The 24310-nt window shown below is 53.2% G+C and overlaps 1 protein-coding gene across 1 annotated transcript; it reads right to left on the reverse strand.

The window, feature by feature from the left end:
* Window positions 1-1768: 1768 nt before the first annotated feature.
* Window positions 1769-16431, reverse strand: COL9A2 (collagen type IX alpha 2 chain; the record flags this gene model as incomplete). Its single annotated transcript, XM_079697590.1, has 32 exons — window positions 1769-1968; window positions 2401-2478; window positions 3242-3430; window positions 3759-3813; window positions 4095-4241; window positions 4431-4463; window positions 4541-4585; window positions 4733-4768; window positions 5036-5107; window positions 5193-5246; window positions 5533-5586; window positions 6205-6258; window positions 6633-6677; window positions 7622-7675; window positions 7885-7938; window positions 8312-8365; window positions 9730-9783; window positions 9904-9957; window positions 10055-10108; window positions 10505-10558; window positions 10897-10950; window positions 11033-11089; window positions 11354-11401; window positions 11522-11575; window positions 11928-11981; window positions 12290-12313; window positions 12406-12441; window positions 12566-12619; window positions 13642-13704; window positions 13789-13824; window positions 15044-15118; window positions 16360-16431. 32 exons carry the CDS (start codon window positions 16429-16431, stop codon window positions 1769-1771), a joined length of 2067 nt encoding a protein of 688 aa, XP_079553716.1.
* Window positions 16432-24310: the final 7879 nt, after the last annotated feature.

Raw genomic sequence — 24310 nt, forward strand, 5'->3', positions numbered from 1 at the left:
AGGTAGGAGATGCCTGAGAGCCTGCTGCTCAGGGCCAGGGTTCAGCTGCCTCCTGTAGCCCTCACCCTCTCCCCTCCACTGAGCTCTAGATGCTGCATTCCAGCAGCTCCCCTGGCAGCCACAGCAGCAACGGGGCCTTCGGAGGGGCCTGGGATGCTGTGACTCCAGATTTGCCAAAGCTCTGAGGGTGAAGCCACCTCTGTGGCCCTTAGGGCTACCCTGCCTTCTTCCTGTCTGTCCCTGGATTGAGGTAAGGAGGCTGAGAGGTCACCCATGGGGTGTATGTGTGTGTGTGTGTATTGGGGCAGGGGAGGCTACTGAGGGGAGTTCTCGGCATCTGCTGGCCAGAGGAAGAGAAGCCTGCTCCAGCATAAGTGGAGAGCTACAGCCAAGTTTAGGGTGAGGTGTAAGAGAGACCAAGCTTCACAAATGCTGGGACCTCAGGCCGGAGTCCTGTGTCTCCAGGAGGAAGCTGGCAGAATGCTTCATTTGGGGGAATAAATGCCCAAATCAATAATGGCGCAAAGGGATTGGTCACTCCCTGAATTTCAAAAGCTCCCATCATTGCATGGGTCAGAGGTACCTGCCATGCCCTTTCCTGCTGTTGCTGCTTGGAGTGGCCTTGCTGGCCTACATGGCTATGAGGCTGGGAGCCCTCAGACCGACACATCAGATCTAAGTCAGTCTCCCCTAGATGTTCCCTCAGTGAAAGTGGCATGAGTGAATGTCACTTCTGCCCTCATCATCCAGGTCCAGGTCTGTTTTTCTCACAGGCCTAGAAGCCCCTGGAAGGCAAGAGCCAGGTCTTCCAGTCTTGGCTGCCAGCTCCTGCCCCAGGGCCAGCACACGGTGGGTGCCAAAACTCACAGAGGACCTCCTGTGTGTCAGGCCCTGGCAAGACATTGGGTGCGCTCTACTGAATAAATGAGGCAAGGCCAAGTCCTTGCCCAGCTGTACAAAGGCTGGGAACGATCTGCCCAAAGTTAGACAGAGGGTCACCATCCTAACTCTACCTGCAGGTTCATCCCACAGGTGTTCCTCAAATATGCTGTGCCATCCTCATAATTCAGGATGTACCCAGAGGCAGGTACCCCGCCCTCCACCCTCCCCTTCTGGAGCCCTTGACCATCCTGCTCAGGTTGTGGAGGCCCACCCCTAATCCACAAGAAATTAAGCCCAGCACTCACATCCTGGTTTGTACCCAAGTCAGGGGCTTTTATTTACAGAAAGGCCTGGGTGGATCTAGCGGTTTGGTGGGAGAAGGTGATGCCAGAAAGGAAGGGAGATGGGTGTTTAAATACTCAGATGGGAGGAAGGCAGGGAGGAAGTAGTGGACTGGCTTAAGGATGGCCACCTCTGGGCAGTCACCCAGTAAGCCCAGGGGGTGAAAATGGAATCAGGAACCAGCAAAGGCGTCAGTCCACTTGCCCCAAGGACAAGATGGCCAGTGGAGGATGGTGCAAATTAAGGAGACATTTGTTTTGGTGACATCTGAGCGGTGCTCTGGGAAGGAAAGCCACCCCATCCTCTGGACCGTGCACTCTCCGGTGCCACTTGCCCTGTCTGTTAGCCTCACCTTTTCACTCCGATGTCCTCCCTTCCCTTCCCCCATGTTTTAGAATTTCCTTTTCCTCAGGACTCCTGGGTCCCAGACAAAGGTCCCAGGAAAGCTAGTTTCCTGGGCAGAGGAATGGGATGCATGTCCACCCAGAGGGCACCTAGTCCTTTCCCCCCAGGATGCCCACTGGGCTCTGTCTTGGCCTGATGCTCATGGCCCCTTGATGGATCCAGGCTCTGTGAGGCGTGCAGACGTGTAGGCTGAGGCTCCAAGGCAGGCCGCAGGTTCACAGAAGCCTGGCAGCCCCATGGGGCCTGGCAGGCCAGGTCGGCCTGCCTCTCCTGGGGCCCCTGGGATCCCTCGATCTCCATCTTTGCCGTTGATTGCCTGGCCAGGCCGGCCAGGCAGTCCTGTGAGAGGGAGAAGGTCAAGACATCAAGGCCTACTCCTGTCTCAGCTTTAGAATTCCTGTCTCATTTTTCAGGTGGGGAAAATGAAGCCAAGGACACCACAGAAAGAAGGGACTCTGCCACAGACACAGAGGTTCTGATTGTCCTTTCCTCCCAACTCCCAATCAGTGACCCTGGGGAGCATATGCCCCTTCCTTTCCCTCCATGAAGCAGATTTTTGTGCAACCCAGGAAGTCCTCAGAATCCCAGCTGCCCAGTTCTCAGCCAGACTCCACCCAGAGGCTCCTGGGTGCTCCAAAAGTATCAAAGATCGGATGTGTGGGACTGAGTTGGCTGAGCATGAGGCCTCCATGGAAGAGACCCAGTTGTCTTTGGGTCATTAATCCCAGAGCCGAGGGACACAACTGCCACTGGGCAGTGCCAAGATCTTACCTGGGATCCCTGGGGGCCCAGGCATCCCGGGATGCCCTCGTCCAACTTCTCCCCTATCACCCTTCTCTCCACGTTTTCCTGCAGAGAAAGAATCAAGCCTTAGTTTTTCAGAATAGGAAAATGCTTTTTTTCTACTTGGCTTGCTACTTAATTTCTATTTCACACACAACAATTATTTGTTTTGTGCTAGTTTATAATAGGGGAAGGTTGGAAATGACTGCAGAACTGATTAAATAAAGGCAAGTCCAAAGGATGGAAGACTATACAGCTGATAAAGTTCTTTACAGGAAAGTGTCTAATAATAACAATAGTTGGCATTTACTCTGTGCCAACTCTATGTAAGTTACCTATAAGTGTAATCTTCATGACAACTATGAGGTTCTTGCTATTAATATCCCCATTTTACAGATGATAAATCTAAGGCCCAGGAAGATAAACAAGTAACTTGTTCAGGAGCCACAATGAGAAAGTGGTAGAGTCTGGACTCACACCTGTCTTGTGACTCGAGCTTGCCTTTAGTATTTTGTTAATCTGCCTCCCCACTTTTACAGACGTGGAAGGAGGTTTATGGAGTACCACTAAGTAAATTTAGAACAAACAAAACCCCCCAAAAACCCAATCTGTAAAACAGTACATTCATTTCTATCAATTTGCTACTGAAAAAGCAAGCCCAGGAGTCACATGTGGGAGAAATGGGTGAAAGTGTCTATACCTCATCCTGGGAAGGGGAATGATGAAAGGTAAAACAGGAGACAGGGCAATCAACTCAGTAACTGAGACCCCCCCAGGGGCTGGTCTTGGCCAAACCCTCATCCCCTGGCCACCACAGAATAGCACTCACCCTTGGGTCCGGTGTTGCCAATCTGACCCACGGCTCCCACGATGCCAGGAATGCCCCGAGGGCCAGGGTGCCCAATGGGTCCCTGTTTGCCTGGGTACCCAGGAGGCCCAGGGGGTCCTGGGAGACCCATCATCCCGGTCGCACCCAGAGCCTCCCGCTTGGCACTCACAGCCATCTCTGCCAGTTGCTCTGGAGGGAGGGAGGGAGACAGAGAAGTCTGTAAGATGGGTGTCAGCTCAGTAAAACTGGGGAAGGCAGAGCATCCTGGCCCCTGGCCCCTGGTCCCTACGTGTGCACACAGAACAGCCTGGGGGTTAACCTCCACCTTCCTCAGGCTGTTGCACGGATGTCAAAGGTCCTGAGAGGGCAGGGATGTAGGTAAGGTCCCCAGCCCCTTGGAGGCAGAGCTGGAATGGCTGCCCCTGACTCCAGACTCTCCAGCAAGGCCACTTCAAGAGGCTCCTGAAGGATGGCGATGCCCTGACTTGTGAGGAGTTGTTGGCCCCCGGCCCCTCACCTTGCAGCATCTTCAGCACCACATCCTCGATGTGCTGGTCACTGGCATCTCGACCCTGAAAGCAGAGGAGGTCTTTCAGGAAGAAGCCCCTGGCTGCCAGGGCTGACCGCTCCAGCGCGATGACCCCCTCCTGTTCCCGTTTTCTCACCTGAAGTAGTTTCAGCATCTGACTGAAATCCCTCCTGCACCCACACCCATCCTCTCTGACCCTGAGGTTTGGAACCAGCCTCAGGGAAGCCAGCTTCCTCTGGTAATTCCCAGCCTTTGGGGCGATAAACAGCAACCCAAAGAGATGGCCTTCCAAAGAGACTCCTCCTCCCCCGGAGGCCAACTTACCGCCACGCCCTGCCTCCCGGGCTGTCCGGGCAAGCCTCGGTTTCCAGCCAGTCCTCGAGGGCCCGGGAGCCCGGGGTAGCCCTGCACCCCCGGGGCGCCTGCATCCCCGCTGGGGCCCGGATAGCCGGCTTCTCCGCGGACTCCTTGCTGCCGAGAGGGGTCGGGGCAGAGCCGGGGTCAGAGGACGCACGCGCTGTGGGCAGCGGGGGTCGGGGTCGGGGAAGGATGGGATGGGGGGGAGGGAAGCCTGGGGAGCCGCGGTCCTGGTCCCCAGCGGCGCCGAGGGAAGGGGGTGGCGGGAGAGGGGGAAGGTGGTGTCGCGGCTGCAGGACTCACCTGTCCCTTGGGCCCCGGCTCGCCAGACTCGCCCTGCAAGCACAAGGAAGCGCAGTCACGAGGCGGTGGGGTCCCAGGGCCCGCCCGCCGCCCCCCCGCAGCCGGCTCACCTTCTCGCCTTTCTCTCCTGGGAGGCCAGCCACCCCCGGGTCGCCCTGCAGATTGAGACCGAGTCAGACCGCGGTGGCCCCGCGTGGCGTGGGAGCAGAGGCGGGGCGGCTGTGCTGGCCTGTGACACCCGCGTCCCCCGCCCCGACTCGTGATGCCCAGACGGCGGGGGAAGGGGACATGCTGGCACTCACCACTCCGCCGCGGGGCCCGGTCTTCCCTGGGAAGCCCTGGAGAAAGCGGGGAGTCCGGGGCTTGGTGAGCTCGGGTCCAGGGGAGGCTGGGTCCACAGGGTCCCCCCAACCCCGGCTCCTGGCCACACTCCCCTCTGCAGCTCCGCCTCGCACCGCCCCCCAACCCCGGGGTCCCTTGGGACCCACAGGTAGTACTTTTTCCACGAAGATTTGCGGTGCTCAAGGATCTCACTGCCCTCCACCGACTCCTCCCCCAGAGTCTTAAGGCGTCTTTCCCTGGTATTTTCCAGCCCCATTTGGTACCTTGTCTCCCTTGATGCCTGGCAAGCCTTGGGGCCCTGGAATTCCGGGGGGACCCTGTTCCCCCTTGGGGCCCTGAGGAGAAAAGAAACCAGAGGAATAAGTCAGATGAGGTGCCCACACATGCTCCCCATGCCCATCTCAGCCACCCTGCACTTACCTGTCGGCCTTGAGGGCCTGGCTGTCCCACTGGCCCCCTCTCACCGTGGTCACCCTGAAATGGAAAGTGAAGGTCACATCCCGGCTATCAGCAGTGGCAGCCTCTCCCTGCCAGATCCCAGACGCTGCGTGGTCAGGGTGCCCTCCATTCCTGCTGTCACCACCGTGGAGGTCCTTGGCTCCACTTCAGACCAGCAAACTGAGGCCCTGACTCGGAGGCCTCATGCAGGCTGGGCAGGACTGGGCAGGTACTGGAGCCTTGAGAGGACCCAGATCCTGGGTCCAGCAGTGCCAGCTGCTGCAGAGGCCCCCAGGGAGGGGCCACTCTGCCAGGCACTTACCTTCTGCCCCATGATGCCCTGGGGACCGATTTCTCCTCGAGGCCCTGGCTCTCCCTGGGGGACAGAGAAATCAGAGGTGAGCAATAGCCTGGAGGATCCCTCCCTTCCACACCTGGCAGCCCCTACCCACCCTTGGGGCTCAGCTAATTTGCTTCATCAGGAAGACTTCCTTCACCTCCTCTTCTTCCGGTCCCTGCACTTTTCCTTCATAGGACCCTATACAGTTGTAGTCATCATGCGATCATTTATTTAATTTAATGTCTGTCTCTCCCACGAAACTGTAAGCTCCACGTGAGTAGGAGACTGTCTATCTCAGCGTCTAGCGGGTTGCAGATATTTGGTGAATGTTTATGGAATGAATGAATGAATGAATGACTTCCTGCTGGATTCTCAGCCCCAGTCAGTTGGGCCATCTGGAGAGGTCCTACCCCAGGACAGAAGCAGCTCCCACCCTCTCTGCATTGTACACAGGGAAACCGGGGCCCAGAGAGAGAAGAGAGCTTCCCTGCGTCAGTGGCGGAGGCTCGACTGGCACCGAGGGCACCCCTAGGCTAGGGCTCCACCTCACAGTCTCACTCAGGCCTCATACAATGCATGCAGGGTTCTCAGGCCTGGGGGAGCAGGGGAAGGGAGCAAAGCAAGAGGCCTTGTGTCAGAAGAGGGGACACTCACCTCCTTCCCGGGGGAACCAGAGACTCCTGGGAAGCCTTGCCGGCCTGGCTCACCCTGCAGGAAAACAGTTCTGAGGTCAGTCTGTGTAGCCCAGTCAGGCCCTTGGCCTCGGAGAAGCCCAGGGAACCTTAAAAGGACTCTGGAACCAAATGAGCTGGGGAGAGGAGAGGGTTCTTGGTGAGGTCCTCTGGACTCCACTGATCTTCCTGTTTCTCATCTAGATATGCAGCCATGCCATTCTGTCTCCTCTAGCCAGGATGAGGGTGGGAGGGAGGTGACAGGAGGGAAGTGGTTAGGCCCAAGGGACTTGTGTCCAGGCCAAGTCTCTGAGCTTGGGCTGAGGACTGGGCCTTGCAGTCTTTAAGCCGCGTCCCTGGTCCCTGCCCCCAGGCTCGCTTGCTCAGATGAAGCGAACTCTGCCCTCTTACCTTGTCTCCAGGGCCTCCTTTTGTCCCAGGCTGGCCGGGCACACCCTGTAGAAGGAAGCTGATGTCAGTTTCTCCCCTGGCAGGGGGAGCCCTGTGCACCTACTGCTTTGCCTCCCGGATTCCTCCCCTGCCTTATGGAAGCTGAACAGCAGAAGGCCCAGCCATGAACTTGACTGTGCCTAGCCGCGAATCCCTGGTGAGAGAGGAGGTGGGTACAGAAGGGCCTGCCTACAAGTGCCTGTGGCCCATGGGGAGAAGAGGGCCACATGTGAGTGCACACAGGAACACAGTCTGCACATGGACATGTTAGCAGGCCTCTGCCTCAGTACCCCTGGCAGGGAGGGATGGGGGTTCCCAGAAGGTGTGGGATGGAGGTGGGCCTGACGGTGAGAAGGCACAGAGAGATGGGAAGGGCATTCCAAGCAGAGGGACCAGTAAGGCTTGAATGTGTGGAGGCAGAAAAGCCAAGGCCATGTTGAGAAGGGAGAGGATGAAGAGAGGCAGTGGCTGATGAGGCAGAGGGGTAGGCTGGGCTCAGATCAGGGTGGTCCTTAGATGCTAAGATGAGCTGTGAGGACGAGGAGTGTAGCTGTCCTGTTCGTAACTTTCCCTGCCACTTACTGTACCTCAGTAACTCTATTGAGTGACTGGACAGAATGGCTTTCCTGGAGGCAGCAGTGGAGGGGGAGCACGGAAGGTGTTTAGCAGAGAAATGGTCAGATTCCACTTAGCCAACATGGACGGTTGGAATGGTCAAAGAGAAGGCCGGAGCAACTGTCCGAATGACGAAGCCTAAGCCAGGCCAGACTTGGTGAGGAGGCCTGAGCTGGGTGGGGACAAGGACTAGAGCACGAGCCCTGGGTGTGTGACTTCCATCTCATCAGCCACTCACGCCACCTTGGGGAGGTGGGCCACAGAGTGCCTGGCCTCCTGGAGGAGGATAAGCAACTTGCTGTGTGGCAGCCCCCATGGCTCCACCCCATACTCACCACTAGGCCCTGGTGGCCCGGGTTTCCTGGCCGCCCCACCTGTCCTGCACTGCCCTGCAAGAGACAGAACCAGAGACACAGATGAGTCTCCCACCCGAGTGGAGGCAGGAAACTGAGGCCCCAAGGCAACCAGGAATGTGTCCGTGACATGTGTGAGGATCCCAGGCTCCTAGGCCTCCAGGCTCAGTGTGATGGGACTCAGAGCCTCAGCTGGAAAGGGCCCTGACCCTTGCCCCAATCCCACCAGCCGTCCCCACTCCTACCTTCGTGCCAGGTGTGCCTGGGGTCCCGTCCTTGCCATCAATGCCTGGTGGGCCCTGCTCAGGAGGAAAGTTGAAGGGACACTCACAGTGGGGAGATGCCTACAGTCAGGCCACCCACCCGTGTCCCTGTGTGTAGGAAGTGGGTCAGGTCACCTTGGGAAGCCCCACCAGCCAATTGGGGGTGGGAGAGTGGAAGTGGGAAGGGATTTCATGGAATGGACCACAGTCCTTCCCTTGTGTGGGTGATGAGTGTCCCAGGACCTCTCCTACATCACCACCCTATTTACATGTGAAAAAACTAAGGCGCAGAAAGAGAGTATTTCCCGAGGTGACAGCCCACCGGCAACAGAGTTTAGTCTAGAATCCCAGGCTCCTCCTCCTCTGGGGGCTTGGAGAGCTGCCTGGACCCCGCCCTCTGTCCACTTACGGTTGCTCCCTTCGGGCCTGTTATTCCCTGGGGTCCTCGGATACCTTGGCTGCCCTGCAAAGTAGACAGAGATCAGATCACCTGCAGGAGGCTGAACTCCTGTCTGGCTGTTCAGAGAAGGGAACAGCTGAGAACAGTGGCCTCTGGGTCCCAGGGTCCCTGTGGCACAGGCCATGCTGTGCAGGGGCTGGAGGAGAGGGGCCTAGTTGTGTGAGTTTGCCCTGGACCTAGCGGGAGGGAGTAGAGGTCAGCACCAAGCAGGCTGGGCTGGAGCAGGACAGGGGAGGAGCCCGCGCTCCTGAGACCCACCAAGGCCCTGAGTGACACTGATGTGAAGAAACACAACAACTAAAGACAGTGTGTGGACTGGGTTTGGGGTCTTGATTTGAACAAGAACCCTGAAAAGACATGTTTGAGATCACTGGGAAAAACTGACTACAAGCTGATGATTAGATGATGTTCAGGAATAATTGATAATTTTGTTGGTGTGATAATGATATGGTGGTTATGTGAGGAAAGAGCCTTATGTGTAAGAGATACATTCAGAAGTGGGTAACATGATGTAATGTTAAGAATTTGCTTGAAAATATCAGAGCAAAACAATGAAGTGAAGGAAAGAAAGGAAGAAGAGGATGGATGAAGTGAGAGCGGTAAAAGGTTAATTTGGGGAGGTAGGTACATAAGCGATCACTATATTATTCTCCCTACTTTTGCGTTTGTTAAAAAACTTGCACAATAAAAAACTAACAAAAAGGGGCTTCCCTGGTGGCGCAGTGGTTGAGAGTCCTCCTGCCGATGCAGAGGACACGGGTTCGTGCCCCGGTCCAGGAAGATCCCACATGCCGCGGAGCGGCTGGGCCCGTGAGCCATGGCCGCTGAGCCTGCGCGTCCGGAGCCTGTGCTCCGCAACGGGAGAGGCCACAACAGTGAGGGGCCTGCGTACCGCAAAAAAAAAAAAAAAAAAAAAAAAACTAACAAAAAGGAAAACAACCCTAACTTTACTTTCTGCTCAATTTTTCTGTAAACTCAGAACTGCTCAAAAGAGATAGTCTTTTACTTTAAAAAAAAAAAGAGAGAGTTAAGAGAACTGGGATCTGGACCAAATCCCATTAGCCCCATGACTGATTCCCTGGAATTTCATTGTCTGGCCCCAGTGACCGTGGGACTGCATTACACGGTTCTCCCAAAGTCTGAATTTGATCAGCAACAGGCTGAGCTTGGAGGAGGGGGCTGCTGGGGCTGGCTGGGCTCGGGGCACAGACGTTCCTCCCTCACATCAGTCACCCACACGCACAGACACGCAGAATAACGTATGCACACACACACACGTTTGTGCATGCACGTGAGCCTTGGATGGAGCTGAGTCCACCCGTTTCTCCCCAGGGGCTGTGACTGGACAGGGGTGCCTGAGGACTCACCACGTCACCCTTCTCCCCAGCTCGGCCTGGTGGCCCCTGAGGACCTTCCTCACCCTGGCAAGAAGGACAAACAGAAATGCAAGTTATGAGGGCTCAGAGGGAGCCGCAGCCCTCCGCAGCCCTAGGAGGTGTGTCTGGAGGAGGTGGGTGGGGCGGAAGCAGGAGCAGACTCACTGGTGACCCGGCGGCGCCGATGGAGCCCACCATGCCTTTGTACCCGTGAGGACCCTGGGGAGAGCAGAGGTCACAGGTCAGTCCCGGCTGGACCCCAGAGGCCAGGGGGCTGGTTCCAGCAGCTCTTGCAGGACACCCCAGACCCACTCACCATCTCTCCTTTGGGTCCCGCCATGCCCGGGTAGCCCCTGACGCCCTGGGGACCCTGTCAAGAAAGAAGAATGACAGCGATGGCCACTAGAAGGCCCACTTCGTGACACCTTCCCTGACCCCCCCACCTCAGTTTTCTCAGTGCCTCTCTGAGGCAGGCACGGAGTCCCCATCACGGATGGTCACTGATGCTCGGAGACGGGAGAGACTCGCCAGCGTCACTCAAAAGGGACAGTGCAGAAGCTGGGCCTCAGGTGAGTCTTCTGGCTGACAGCCTTGGTTCCTGTCCCCCAGTCTCTCACAGTCAGCCTCAGCCTCCCTCCGCCCGCACCCAGAGACACACCAGCTGGACACAAGTGTCTCTTTCACAAGTTAAAGCCCAGAGCAGGAGAATGACTCCACTAAGGTCTCCCAGGAGAGGTGAGGAGGGCCCTTGGAAAATGTTCCTTACCGGCGGTCCAGGGATGCCTTGCTCTCCAGAGGCACCCACATCTCCCTTGGGACCCTAAGGGGCAGGAAAGAGCAGTCAGATAGGCAGACAGATTGAGAGACAAACATACAGACACCCAAAGACACCATCCTCTTCCCAGCAAAAGCAGACAGGAAGCCCTCCTAGAAACCATACGGTCCCATGTGACGGACGGATGGGGAAATGGAAGCACAGCAAGGAGAACGGACTTGCCCAGGGACACATTGACCTAGAATCTAGGCCTCTTGCCTCCCAGCTCAAGGCTTTATCCCCAGAGCCCCACAGGGGAAGGGGAAGGGAGAAGGATGGGGGGCAGGCTCCTGTAGGCCCCTCTCCACACACACCCTCCCAGGGCCCTCAGCCCTCACACTCACCGGCTTTCCCTGGCGGCCGGAATCTCCCAGAAGCCCGCGCTTGCCAGGATGCCCCTGCAGGGAAGGAGAGAGCTCAGAGTAGGTCCCCTCCCCGCCCCCCCCACCCCGTCCCCCAAAACTTGGGCCAGGAGCTCACCTTCACTCCCTGCAGCCCCGGGGGCCCTTTTGCGCCCGCTGGACAGTTCGTTGGACACTGGAAAGGAAATCCCGCAGGGCTCTGTGGTCACTGGCCAGTCCCAGGCCAACTGGGCAGTGCTTCCCCACCTTGCCAGCTCCGATCCCCCCTCCCACCGCACCTGGCTGCACCTCTCAGCTGCAGCCCCTCCCCATCTCCCTCTGACCCTACCTCCTGAAGGAACCTATCTCCTTGCCCGCCCCTCTCAAGATGACCCGCCCCTTCACCGGATTAGCCCCGCCCCCGCCCCCGCCCCGTCCCCTCCCCCACCCCGCCTCTCACCAGGAAGTCCGCGCTGCCTTCCAGACCCTGAATGGTTCCTGGGCGGCCCTGAGAAAAGATGTATGGAGACGGAGCCTGAAGCAAACTGTCCCCACCCCAGGCTTGCGCCAAGGACTCTTGTCCTTCCCCAGCCACACACTGCCATGTGGGAGGTCTGAGGACACTTACCGGTTTCCCAGGGGGCCCCGGGGGCCCTGCTGGTCCCTCTGGTCCAGGATCCCCCTGGAAGCAAGAAGGGCCCAAATCATACCCTTGTCCAGTCCTGCCTAGGTCACCCCTGCCCCCTCCTCCAGTTCCTGCCACTGCACTGTCCACCCTGCCCTCCAGGTCACCTCCTGAGATCTGGGCTCTTGGGGAGATCAAGGCCTGATCTTCGGGGGGATGGCCCCAGCCCTTGGCCTCCCTGGAAGACCTACCACAGGGTGGGCTCAGCAGGAGGGGTTTCTGCCCCAGAACTGCAGGAGCTCCCTGGTGGCCAGAGGCAGACTCAGGAAATCCTGGAGAGATACTCAGCTTGCCAGCTTGAAGGCAGAGGGCAGGAGGCAGAGTGAGCAGAGGGGTAGCTGGGGCTCACCTTGGGGCCCGTGATTCCCATCTCACCAGGGAGGCCAACAGGTCCAGCTGGTCCCTAGGGACAGAGACATCAGTGGCTGGGATGCCTCAGAGGGTCAGCCCAGTCCTGGCACAGAGGGACCCAGAGCCCTCTTCCCTACTTTCACTTTGCAGCCAACACCAGAGAAGCTGACAGATTAGGGCTTTAAGGGACAGAGAATCTCAGAGCCAGTGGATACGCCCAGAGTTCTCTGACAAGTCTGCCCATTTCCAACACCACCGCGGCACGCTGGCCCCTCCCCATGCGGGTCAGTCCCCTGGAAGCCCTCTGTACCCTCCTTCCCAGAGAGTCCCAGGGACTCCGCCCCACCCCTGCAGACTTACAGGAGGTCCGGCGAAGCCAGGGCCCTGGAACAGAAGAAAAGATTAGGTTCATGGCTCCTTTTACAAGTCCCCCTACCCACAAAGGGTCCTTTAAAGCCCTTGCCAGTTATACTCACCGGCAGGCCGGGGGGACCTGGGAGCCCAGGCTGGCCCTGCAAGAGCAATGGGGGAGGCTCAGAGGCTGGGGTCTCCTGGGTCCCTGCTCCTGTCTGCCGAAGCCCCTCCCAAACTCTGGCGCTAGATTTCCCGTGCTGAGGCCCCCAGCAGGCTACTGACCTTGACTCCAGGGATCCCCATGGGACCAGGCTCCCCCTTGGCTCCAGTCAGACCCTGGCGAAGAAAGAGAAGGTACATCCGTGAGGGGCGAACCTGCTCCCTGACCCGTGGGGCAGGGCGGGTCCAGAGGTCTCTCCTGGGTGGGCCCAGGCTGCCTTTCACCACACTCCGTGAAGGCCTAAGGGCGTCAACACCTCACTTTCCCTTCCCCCAGTCCCCACCATAGTCCTTGACGATTATTGTCTTTTGAAAGATGAGAAACCAAGGCCCAAAGATTTGTCAGCCCAGACCTCATGCCTCCAGTCTAGGAGTCTAGAAAACCTAGATAGACATAGGTCTGGATTAGCCATTTTCTTGATGTCTGCCCTTGGCAACTTTTTCTGAGCCTTAGTTTTCTCATCTGCAAAATGGATTAATAATCATGCTTGCTTCTCTGGGTGGCTATGAAAACCGATGTGGAAGGCAATATATTTTGTAATCTTTGCAGGGTGTGGACGAGTTGGAATGGCCCTGGTGGCTGGTCACAGCCCTAATGGGCACCTCTTGCACCAGCAGGGCAAAGGCAACGCATGGGGGCCTCTTCTTCCTCCCATCTTTCAGTGACTGACTCAAATGTATGCCCCAAAAAGAAGACTTCCCATTGCCCCTGGCTGTGTCCAGGAGCCTGTGACCTTGGGGTCCCCGGGAACTCTGTGGTATCAATCAAATAATGTTTCTCTCCTGAGTGGTGCCTGGGGCTGGGACGGGTGGAGTGGGGAAGGAAAAAGGAGAGGAAGGGAGAGGGAGCATAAGGAGAGCTCTGCCCAGAGTATTCAGTTTGATACTTGGGGGCCAGAAATGTGAGACTAAATTCTGCTGATGAGCAGAACCCCTGTCTGGACCCCCATTTGCTTGTGATTCAGTGCTCCTGGGGTGGGTGTGAGGTCAAGATCTCATATGAAGGTGAGGGGGGCTCACAGCTGTAGAGTCTCCATCTTGCTCCGAATAGCAGATCAGGGAAGATGCCAGAATTGGGTTCTGGAAGTCAGTGAGTGGAGCCCTAACCTGCTCTACCTGACGCTCAGGTAGGTACTCACGTCAATCCCGGGCTTGCCGTCTGGCCCATCTGGCCCCGCTTTGCCAGGCTCTCCCTTAGGTCCCTTGAAAACAGAAGTGGAGCAAACATTAGACACAGGAGGGCAAGACCTGGAAGGGTCAGAGGTCAAGGAGGAAAAAGCACTCACCGGAGGGCCAGCTTTCCCAGGGGGCCCCTTGTCACCCTGTAAGATACAAGTTGTTGAGACAGCACACTATGGCTCGTGCTCCCCCAGATGGGCACACAAGCCCCGGCTGGCCCGTCCCACATGCTCCTCTCCTCACTCTCCTCTCTTCTGTCCTGGGTCCTCTCAAGCCTTGTGCTTTTTAGGAAAATAGCTCCCTTTCCCTCAAGAAAACCATAGGTGGATTGACACCAATCCCAGGCAGGCTGGACAGGGTGATAACAGCATGCGAGTGGGTTCTAGTCATGCCAGTGTTGGTAAGGGGCCAGTTAGGAGACCTGCGAACAGGGTTGTTGGCTCCAAGTTACCTCGGAGAGCAGGTGCCTCTTGGATTTGAGCAAGTGTGGGGAGAAACGTGGGGTTTTTAGGAAAACATGAAGGGGAGGTAAGCGAAGGGGGCAGTGGCGGCCTTCTGGGTTGGGGTCAGGAAAACGAGATGGGGCAGGGACAAGGACCAAGGGGACAGATTCAGTCTGTCACCAAGGCAAGAAAGACCTCCTCCCCCTGTGACAAAGGATCCTCGGTGGAGGACAGACATGGGCTGTGGAATCACATTCAGCCCCAGAGAAGCTTCCAGGCATTTCAGAGCCTGTGGTGGCCAGAGAGCCTGGCAGGGACCCTGCGCCCTGTGTTTGGAGGGTGGGGCACCAGGTTGAATAGAAGGCTGTCGAGATGGGTAAACATGAGGCTGACCTCCTGGGGGAGCATCCAGAATGTGGTATTTAACCCTCACTGTGGTAGGGAGAGCAGGGAACGAGACCAGCTGGTTCTAAATCGGGGAGAAAAATGCAAAGAGAAGAGACCGGAGTCTGGCCCTAGCTGGTCAGCGGTCTGGCCGAGGCTCCCAAGCTACCCTGAAGAAGCATCCAGACGTGCCAGAGGGCAGGGCGAGGAGGCAGGGTGTCTCCCACCCCAAAAAAGAAGGGAGGAGGGGGCGAGGGATAAGGAATCGCTGTGAGCTGTGGCGGGCAGACGGAACAGCAGCTCCTTGTCCGCCGGCGGCTATGAGGGGCTCTTCCTCTCGAGGCTGGTTTGAGGTTTTTGTAGAACAAACGGTCTCCTTGTGGTGCAGGCTGGCGCCGCCTACTGGCAACAGGGGGCACTGCATCTCCAGGCGTCAACCTCACCGCCCCGCCCCCCGCCCCCCACTCCCAGGGCTCACAAAGTTCCCCTTTGTCCGCCGCCTCTCTCCCCTTCCCGTCCCAAGTTAGAGACTCACGTCGATTCCGTCGGATCCAGGCACTCCCGGTGGCCCCGGGGGGCCCGGGGGCCCCCGCTCTCCTGGTGGACCTCTCTGAAAACACATACAGGGGTGCAGCCCTCAGATAGTGCAGGGAACTGGGCATCCAGGAGTGTACCCCACCCTGAGGAAAGGGAGCTCCTCAGGGAGCCGCGAACTCCCCGTTTATTGAAAACCCACTGTGTACCAGATATTGTGTACCATTACATATATTATCTTCTTGAATGCTTAGAACTGTGAGGCCGAAACTAACAAGTCCCAGTTTGCAGTTGAGGAAACAGGCTCAGAAAGATGAAGGGGTCCGTGATCACCGGAAGTAAGCGGTGGAGCCAGAATTCCGTCCTAGGTCTGCCCACCTCCTTCCACTGTACCATGTTGCCCTTGCGCTGTCGTGGGTGGGAACAGATGGAGATGCTGATGGCTCAAATAAATAACCGATGGTAAGGAAGATGGTGCCTAGAGACGCTCGCTCCTCAATGGACGGTTGCTCGCATTATTTTTAGGTGAACAACAGATACTGAAGGTGAGTAGGTACCCCTTCCCCTCCCCCTGGTGCGGATAAAGTCCGACGGGACAGCTGGGGAGGCGCAGAGAGACGGGGCGTGAGGGGACCCAGGGAAGGGAAGCCTGTTCTCTCCTACTCAGAGCACGCCTCTCGCAGCACCGCTCCTCCGTCCTCCCTTAGGTGGCTCTCTTACGGGGCCACCCCCGACTCGGGTGGGGGTCCCCCGTCTGCCAGGTGCCCGCGCCCTCCCCAGGCCGAGAAGTGCCAGGCTGGCGCCCGGGCCCTGCCCCTCCGCGCCCGCGTCCCGTTAGGCCCCCTCCCCCCAGCCGGCCCTCGAAAGTGAGACGCGAGCGCGCGAGCCCGGCAGAGAGGCAGCAGCCAGCGAGAGCGGCGTCTGGCTGGAGCCGGCGCCCCCTGGGAGGCGGCGGGGGCGGAGAATCCGGAGCCCCGTGAATGGGCACCATTGTGTCCCCCGCCACCTGGGCTCTCCGGGCTGCCAGGACCCGGCGCCAGCTCTCGCCGCACGCTGCCCGTCCCAGGCAGGGCCGAGCATCTCGGGACAGGGTCCCTCTGGCTCCCCGGCTCCTCCAGCTCCTTTCACTGTGCCGAGACGCCCCCCGTTTGTGCCCCTCCTAAGGGGACGTGCGCCGCGGGACTGTCCGAAGCTGCCCGTCGCGCTAGGGAGTGTCAGCAGAGGGTGGGGGTCAGGCAGAGGGAGCCCTTGACTAGACCGCGGGATCCTGAACCCCGGACCCAGACCCCGCACTCCGGACCCCGGCGCGGGACTTACGATCTGCGCCAGGGCGAGCCCGAGCACCTGCAGGAGAACCAGGAGGCTGCGGCGGGCGGCCGCAGGGGCCATGGCGGGCGGCGGACTCGAGGAGGCTGGGTGCCGGCTCCACGCACGCACCGACCGCTGAGGCTCCCGGCGCGGCCGCGCTAGCTGCTCTCGGACGGGGCGGGTCCGGCCTCCTGAATATGCGGCGGGGCGGGGCGGGGCGGGGGGCCCGCGGGGGTCTGTCACCTGAGAGGACCCGGGGAGGGAGGCCGGCGCCCTCGGCCCAGCTCCGCCCCGCTCGGACGCCTCCAGCCGCCAGCGCCCACCCTCCATCCTCGCCTCGGGCTTCCCCGAGGCACCGGCCGCGTAATCCGAAGAGCCGCCGGGGTGCCGGACGGGGACCACGCCTCCGTTTCTCTCTGAGGAAGCAGAGGGCCTTCCCAGGTCCTTGTCCAGCCAGATCTCCAGGACCCAGCCCCTTCCCCCGACCCACAGTCCGCGTCCCATCCCCTGAGCCATGTCTTCGGCCACTTCTGCCTGCGAGCCCCGGCCTGGGTGCTCTATGCCAGGGCCCAGGCCCAGGGCGCCTCAGGTTCTGCAGACCTTGGGGCAGGCTCTGTCCCTCCCCACCCACCTCGTCCCTCTCCACATACAATCAATGAGGCCTCTTCCGTATTAAAACATACCAAGACCCTTCCTGGATCAGCCATCCTGTGAATACCCACTCTGCCTCCTCCCTCTGGCTTCACTAGCACTTATAAACTTCCTCATCTTCCTCTCATCTCCCTGCTTCTGGCCCTGCTGGAGGTCACCAGTGAGGCTTAACCCCTCTTCAGTCCTCCTGTCATGAAGCTGTTGGCACCTGGGTCTGCCTTGGTCGTTCATTCCATCCTTGAAGTCTTCCCTGTCCAGGTGTCCACCATCCAGCCCTTCTTCTATTTCTTTTTCTTCTCTGCAGCTCCCTTAAGCACCAGAGTCTGTGGGATTAGCCAGCTCTCTCCCTCCAAGTGAGCTCCTCCATGATCATGGAAACAACCATCACCTTATTTACCAGAGTTTCCAAAACCAACCTGTCAAGTATAGCCTCTCTCCAGAGTTTCTTACCTTCCCTTTCATTCACTTAAGCAATGTTGGTAGACTGCTTTGGAATCTGACTGTGTCACTGAGTATCATCACAGGACCTAAAACCGTATGAAGTCTCAGTTTGCTCATCTGTAAAAAGAAATAATAATAGTCCCTATCTTACAGGGTTTTTGTGAAGGCTGAACGGGATGATGCATATGATGTCCTTACCCTAGCAAGCAGCACATAGTAGGTGCCTGATACATTTCTGCTTTCATTATGATTTATTGAGGACTCTCTGTGTGCCAGTCCTGCACCCAATGTGGGGAAGACAACCACAAGCAGGTTAGCTGAAATAGTGAAGGTGAATACTCTCTGGAACCTGGGAAAGTTCAACTCCATTGGGCATGTTGGCAAAGGGCCTTGGGCTTTGAAAGGGGGTCCTGGAGCTGAGTTTGGGAGAAAGGGCTTGAGAGAACTTAATTGCACTGCCTAACAGAGTGAAGAAGAATTTGAAGTTTGTAGGAAGTAAGATGAGAGGAGGAGGAGGTGAGAGAGGGCTGATGGGCACTGCCTGGGTGAGCGGAACTATTTGTAAAGGACGTCTAAGAAATAGGATGTCCAAAGTTGTTGGTTTTATGTTGTTTATTTCTTCCTCTCTTTGTAGACTAAACACACAAAAGCCTCTGAGGAGTAAGTGTTGTTTTTTGTGTGTGTGTCTGGAGACTGTGAAAAGGGAATGAGCTTCACATTTGGACAGCACACATGAGTGTATTCATTGGTTATTGCAGCATAACAAACTATCTAAAAACTGAGTGGCTTAAAACAACCATTTCTTGGATTGGGAATTCAAGAATGGCTCTGCTGATTGGTTCTGACTTGAGGTCTATTATAAGTTTGCAGTCAGATGGTGACTGGAGTTGGGGTCAGCAAGAGGCTTCTTTACTCATGTGTCTGGTGTTTGTACTGGGAAGCCTCCAATAGGCTGGAACAAATGGAATTTCTTGCGCAGCTCTCTCCTTCATCCCTGTGTGAGCTTGCCACAAGTATCTCCCACATGGCAGCTTCAAGGTAGCTGAACTTCTTACACAGCAGCTCAGTGAGAGCAGGACAATACCAGACTAAAGCAGAATTGCCTCCCAGGACCCAGGCTTGGAAGTCACACAGTGTCAACTTCACCACATTCTTTTGGTGCAGGCAATTACAAAGGTTTGCCCAGTTTCAAGGGGAAGGAACAGAGACCCCCAACTCTTGATGGATGAGTGTCAATGTCACATTTCAAGAAGAGCCTGGGGGCACAAACAAAATGTCAGCCTTCGGGTGAGTACTCCCAGGTATGTTCGCCACCAGCTTTTATGTCCCAAGAGAGGGCCCCCCCCCAGGAGACCCTCCAAGACCAGTAGGAAGAAGCAGAGACATGAGGAATGCACATGCATAAAAGAAAGACCGTGTGAAGTCACAGCGACAAGGCAGCCACTTGTAAGACAAGGAGAGAGAGCTCAGGAGAAACCAACCCTGCCAACACGTTGATCTTGAACTACCAGCCTCCAGAATTGTGAGAAAATAAACTTCTGTTGTTTAAGCCAACAACAACAAACAACAACCAAAAAAACAAAACAACCCCCCCCCAAAAAAAAGAAGAAGAAGAAAAGCATGGAGGATGGGACATATATTTGAGCAGCCATCTTTTGGAAAGTACACCCTAACACATTCGGGCTTATAAACTGAACCAATTCAGTGGAAGCTAAGCTCAAAGCAGGAGCTGATCAAGAGAAATCTTAGACACAAGACACGGATCAGAGGTTCCAGCCAATCTCATATAGCTGTTAAGAAACAGGGAATAAATGGAGAGTCATATATCCACATTCCTGGATAGGAAGTCTCAGCGTTGCAAAGATGTCAACTTAGTCTGTAAATTCCACGCAATCCCAATCAAAATCGGAATGCAGTTTTTATGAAATTTGACAAACTGATTCTAAAGAGAGATTCTAGGAGAGAAATGACACGAAAATAACCAATAAAAATTTTAAAAGCAAATGAGAAACATCTTTCCCCACCAGAGATCAAAACATACTTTATAGCAAGTAGTGTTTTATCAACCCAAGGATAGAAGAGAGAAAGAGAGAAGACACATACACACACTTATCACATATATTTACTCTATGATAAAGGTCTATATATTTAGTTTATGATAAAGGTTAACTTTAAGATCATTGAGGAAAATGTAGATCAGTCAATAAATTTTGAAGCAATTGGATATATATTCAGAAAAAAATGCCAATTTTGTAGTAAGGAAAACTTTCCTGAGCAATAGACAAAACCATGAAAAGATGTTTAAATGTGACTTCATAACACTTTTTAAATGTCTTTTATTTTATTTTATTTTTAAAAATTTTTGGCTGCGTTGGGTCTTCGTTGCTACGCACGGGCTTTCTCTAGTTGCGGCGAGCGGGGGCTACCCTGCCTTGTGGTGAGCCGGCTTCTCATTGCAGTGGCTTCTCTTGCTGCGGAGCATGGGCTCTAGGCACGTGGGCTTCAGTAGTTGTGGCACGCGGGCTCATTAGTTGTGACTCACGGGCTATAGAGCACAGGCTCAGTAGTTGTGGCACACGGGCTTAGTTGCTCAGCAGCATGTGGGATCTTCCTGGACCAGGGCTCAAACCCATGTCCGCTGCATTGGCAGGCAGATTCTTAATCACTGCGCCACCAGGGAACCCCCTAAAATGTCTTTATAACAAAAATGTTTAGATAAAATTAAAACATGGAGAGAAAATATTCACCATCTACATTATCAGACAAAGAATTAATATGAATAACATACTAAGAACTCTTACAAATCAATAAAGCAAGCTCTATCAAACACTTCAAAGGAATATCTAATTTGAATCTTCTACAAGCTTTTTAGAGAATGGAAAAATAAGAACACTCTCAAACTCATTTTATGGGGCTAATATAACCTTGATATGCAAACCAGTGGTGGGCTGTAAGAGAAAGGAATATTGGAGACCAATCTGTCTTATGAACACAGATGGAAAAATCCTATTTAAAATATTAGCAGAGTGAACATAGCAATCTATTAAAAGATACATCATGACCAAGTTAGTTTTATACCGAGTTTAAAATTAGAAAATCTACTAATGTAATTCACCACATTATTAAGGAAGAAAAGCTTAAGATTACCTCAAAATGCCAAAATAGAAACTCAAATGTCTGCTCTTGTCTTTCCACCTACCATAGTAATTACCTCTGCAAGAATAAACCTGAAAATGGTGGCCCAAGAAGCCAGGTACTAGATCAGAAGGAAACATTGACATTACACCCTTCCAGCCTCATCTCTCCCAAAGGATGCACAGAGCCTGGATGCAGAATCATTAGTCATTAGGGGAATGCAAATCAAAACCACATTGAGGTAGTACTTCACACCCACTGGGGCCGTTATAATAAAAAATCAGGTAGGACTTCCCTGGTGGCGCAGCGGTTGAGAGTCCGCCTGCCGATGCAGGGGACATGGGTTCGTGCCCCGGTCCGGGAAGATCCCACATGCCGCAGAGTGGCTGGGCCCGTGAGCCATGGCCACTGAGCCTGCGCGTCCGGAACCTGAGCTCTGCAACGGGAGAGGCCACAACAGTGAGAGGCCCGCGTACCGCAAAAAAAAAAAAAAAAGTCAAGTAATGAAAATGTTAGCAAGGATGAGGAGAAATTGGAACCCTCATACACTGCTAATAAGAATGTAAAATGGTACTGCTGATTTGGAAACAGCCTGGCAGTTCCTTGTACACAAATGTCCATTGTAGCATTATTCACAGTAGCCAAAAAGTGGAAACAACCCCAGTGGCCATCAACTGATGAATGGATAAATAAAATGTGACATATACATACAATGTAATACTATTTGTCAATAAAAAGAAATACATGTAGCATTGTACATGCTACAACATGAACGAACCTTGAAAACATTCTAAGTAAAGGAAGCCAATCACAAAGGACCACATATTCTATTATTTTATTTATACAAAACGTTCTTAATAGGTAAATCTATAAAGGTGGAAAGTAATCGATGATTGCCTAGAGCTGAGGGAAGGAAGTAGTTGAGGAGAAATGGGGAGTGACTGTTAATAGTTACAGAGTTTCTTTTTTTGATATGATGAAAATGTTCTAAAATTAACCGTGGTGATGATTGTTATGTACAACTTTGAGAAGATACTAGATATGATTAAATTATATGCTTTAAGTAGATGAATTGTATGATATGTGAATTATGTCTCAATAAAGCTGTTATTTAAAAGACTGATAGAATTGAGAAACAGACAAATGCACAGTTTAAGACTTCAACATCCCTCTCTCAACAACTGATAGAACAACTCGACAGAAAATCAGCAAGAATATGGAACTCAACAGTCTGTTCCAGAAAATAAGAGAGAACACTTTTAAATTCATTTTATGAAGCTAGCATTACTTTGATAGCAAAACTATATAGATATTATGTTATAGATACATAACATCCCATTTTATCAGTTTGAGGGAAGTGTATAAAACTTATCTCCCTTTATGTCCTTTTACTCTTCTGCATTTATAATATAATTATCTTAAACATTTATTTTACATACACTTAGAATCACATCAAAAAGTGTTATAATTTTTGCTTCAACCTCCAAACACAACTTAGAAACCTCAAAGAAGTATTTACCCATATTTTTGCTTACCATGTTTTTTTTTCCTTCTTGATGTTCCTAGATTCATTTTTTAAAATTCTTTCTTCTTTGTTTAGACAACTTCCTTTAGCTATTATTTTACAGTAAGTCTGCTGGCAACAAATCCTTTAATTTTCCTTTATCTGACAATATCCAGATTTATCCTTCATTACTGAAGTTTATTTTCACTGATTTGGGGTTGATAGTCTTTTCTTTCAGCACTTGAAAAGTGTGCCACTTCCTTCTGGACTTCATGGTTTCTGGTGAGAAATCAGCATTCACATTGCTTTTTCCTCCCTTGAAGTAATGTAAGTGTTTTTTCAACTGCTGCTTTCAAGATTTTATAAATGCCAGTTAGGCGAAGTTGACTGGTAGTGTTGTTCAAATTTTCTATATCCTTACTCATTTTTGTTGGTCTATAAATTCTATCAATTATTTTAAAAGAGGTGTTAAAACCTCCTGCTACAATTGCAGATTTGTCTAATTTTCAATTTCATTTTGTCCATTTTTGTTTTGTGTTTGTAGTTCTGCTATTAAGTGTGTTGATATTTAGGATTGTTATGTATTCTTGATTAATTAATCTGTTTATCATTATAAAATTACCCACTTTATCTTTGGTAATACTCCTCGTCTTGAAGGCTATTTTGTGTGATATTAATATAGTCACTCCAGCTTTCATGTGTTTAGAGTTTGCATGACATCATTTTTTTTTTTTTTTTTGGCTGCTTTGCGTCTTCATTGCTGTGCGTGGGCTTTCTCTAGTTGCAGCAAGTGGGAGCTACTCTTCATTGCGACGCTCAGGCTTCTCATTGCGGTGGCTTCTCTTGTTATGGAGCACAGGCTGTAGGCACACGGGCTTCAGTAGTTGCGGCACATGGGCTCAGTAGTTGTGGCTCGCAGGCTCTAGAGCACAGGCTCAGTGGTTGTGGCACGTGGGCTTAGTTGCCCCGCGGTATGTGGGATCTTCCCGGACCAGGGATCGAACTTATGTCCCCTGCATCGGCAGGCAGATTCTTAACCACTGCACCACCAGGGAAGCCCCTGCATGACATCTTACTTCATCATTTTACTTTAAACATTTTGTGTCTTTATATTTAAATTTCACCTCTTGTAAACAGTATATAGTTGGGTCTTGATTTGTTTTCCAGCCTGATAATCTTTGCCTTTTAATTAGAGTGGCCCACCTACATTTAAAGTAATTATAGACATGATTGGGTTTAATTTTATCAACTTGTTATTTTCTTTTATCTTCTCTCTTGTTTCTTGGTCCCTTCTTTCCTGTCTTCTTTTGGTATAATTGAGTATATTTTAGCATTTTATTTTATCTCCTCTACTGGCATTTTATTTTTTTTTTAATTTTTATTTATTTTTTTTTTATTTTTGGTTGTGTTGGGTCTTTGTTGCTGCCCGCGGGCTTGCCGTGAGCGGGGGCTACTCTTCATTGTGGTGCGCGGGCTTCTCATTGCGGTGGCTTCTCTTGTTGTGGAGCACGGGCTCTAGGCGCACCAGCTCAGTAGCTGTGGCTTGCAGGCTCTAGAGTGCAGGCTCAGTAGTTGTGGCGCATGGGCTTAGTTGCTCCGTGGCATGTGGGATCCTCCCAGACCAGGGCTCGAACCCATGTCCCCTGCATTGGCAGGCGGATTCTTAACCACTGCACCACCAGGGAAGCCCCTCTACTGGCATCTTAATGATATCTCTTTGTATTCTTTTATTAGTCATTGCTGTGGGGATTTACAATATGCACCTCTATCTTATCACAGTCTACTTAGAAGTAATATTATACCACCTCATGTATAATGTAAGAACCTTACGACAGTATAATTTCATTGCCACCCGTCCTGTTCATTGTACTGTTTTTGTTGTATATTTTACTTGTTCATATGTTATAAACCCCACAATATGTTGTTATTATATTTTCCCTTTAAGAAGTCCATTGACCTTTTTTCCAAGAGAAATAAAAATATTTTATCTTCATAAGAACCTATAACGTTTGTATTTTTAGAATTAAATTCCACAAATAGTTTAGGTACTATCTTCTATTACTGTTTCAACATGGCTGTTCTTGGTTTTGCATTTGCCTGGGGTACCGTGACTTCCTAACTGGTTTCTTGAGTTCTCATAAAGGCATTCTGAACTGTATATTGCTGTTAAGTCTGTGTCTTTGTTGGGGAGCAAGGTCTGGACTTCCTATTGCACCATCTTGCTGACAT

Source organism: Hyperoodon ampullatus, assembly GCF_949752795.1.
Source record: "Hyperoodon ampullatus genome assembly, chromosome: 2".
NCBI classification, from domain to species: Eukaryota; Metazoa; Chordata; class Mammalia; order Artiodactyla; family Ziphiidae; genus Hyperoodon; species Hyperoodon ampullatus.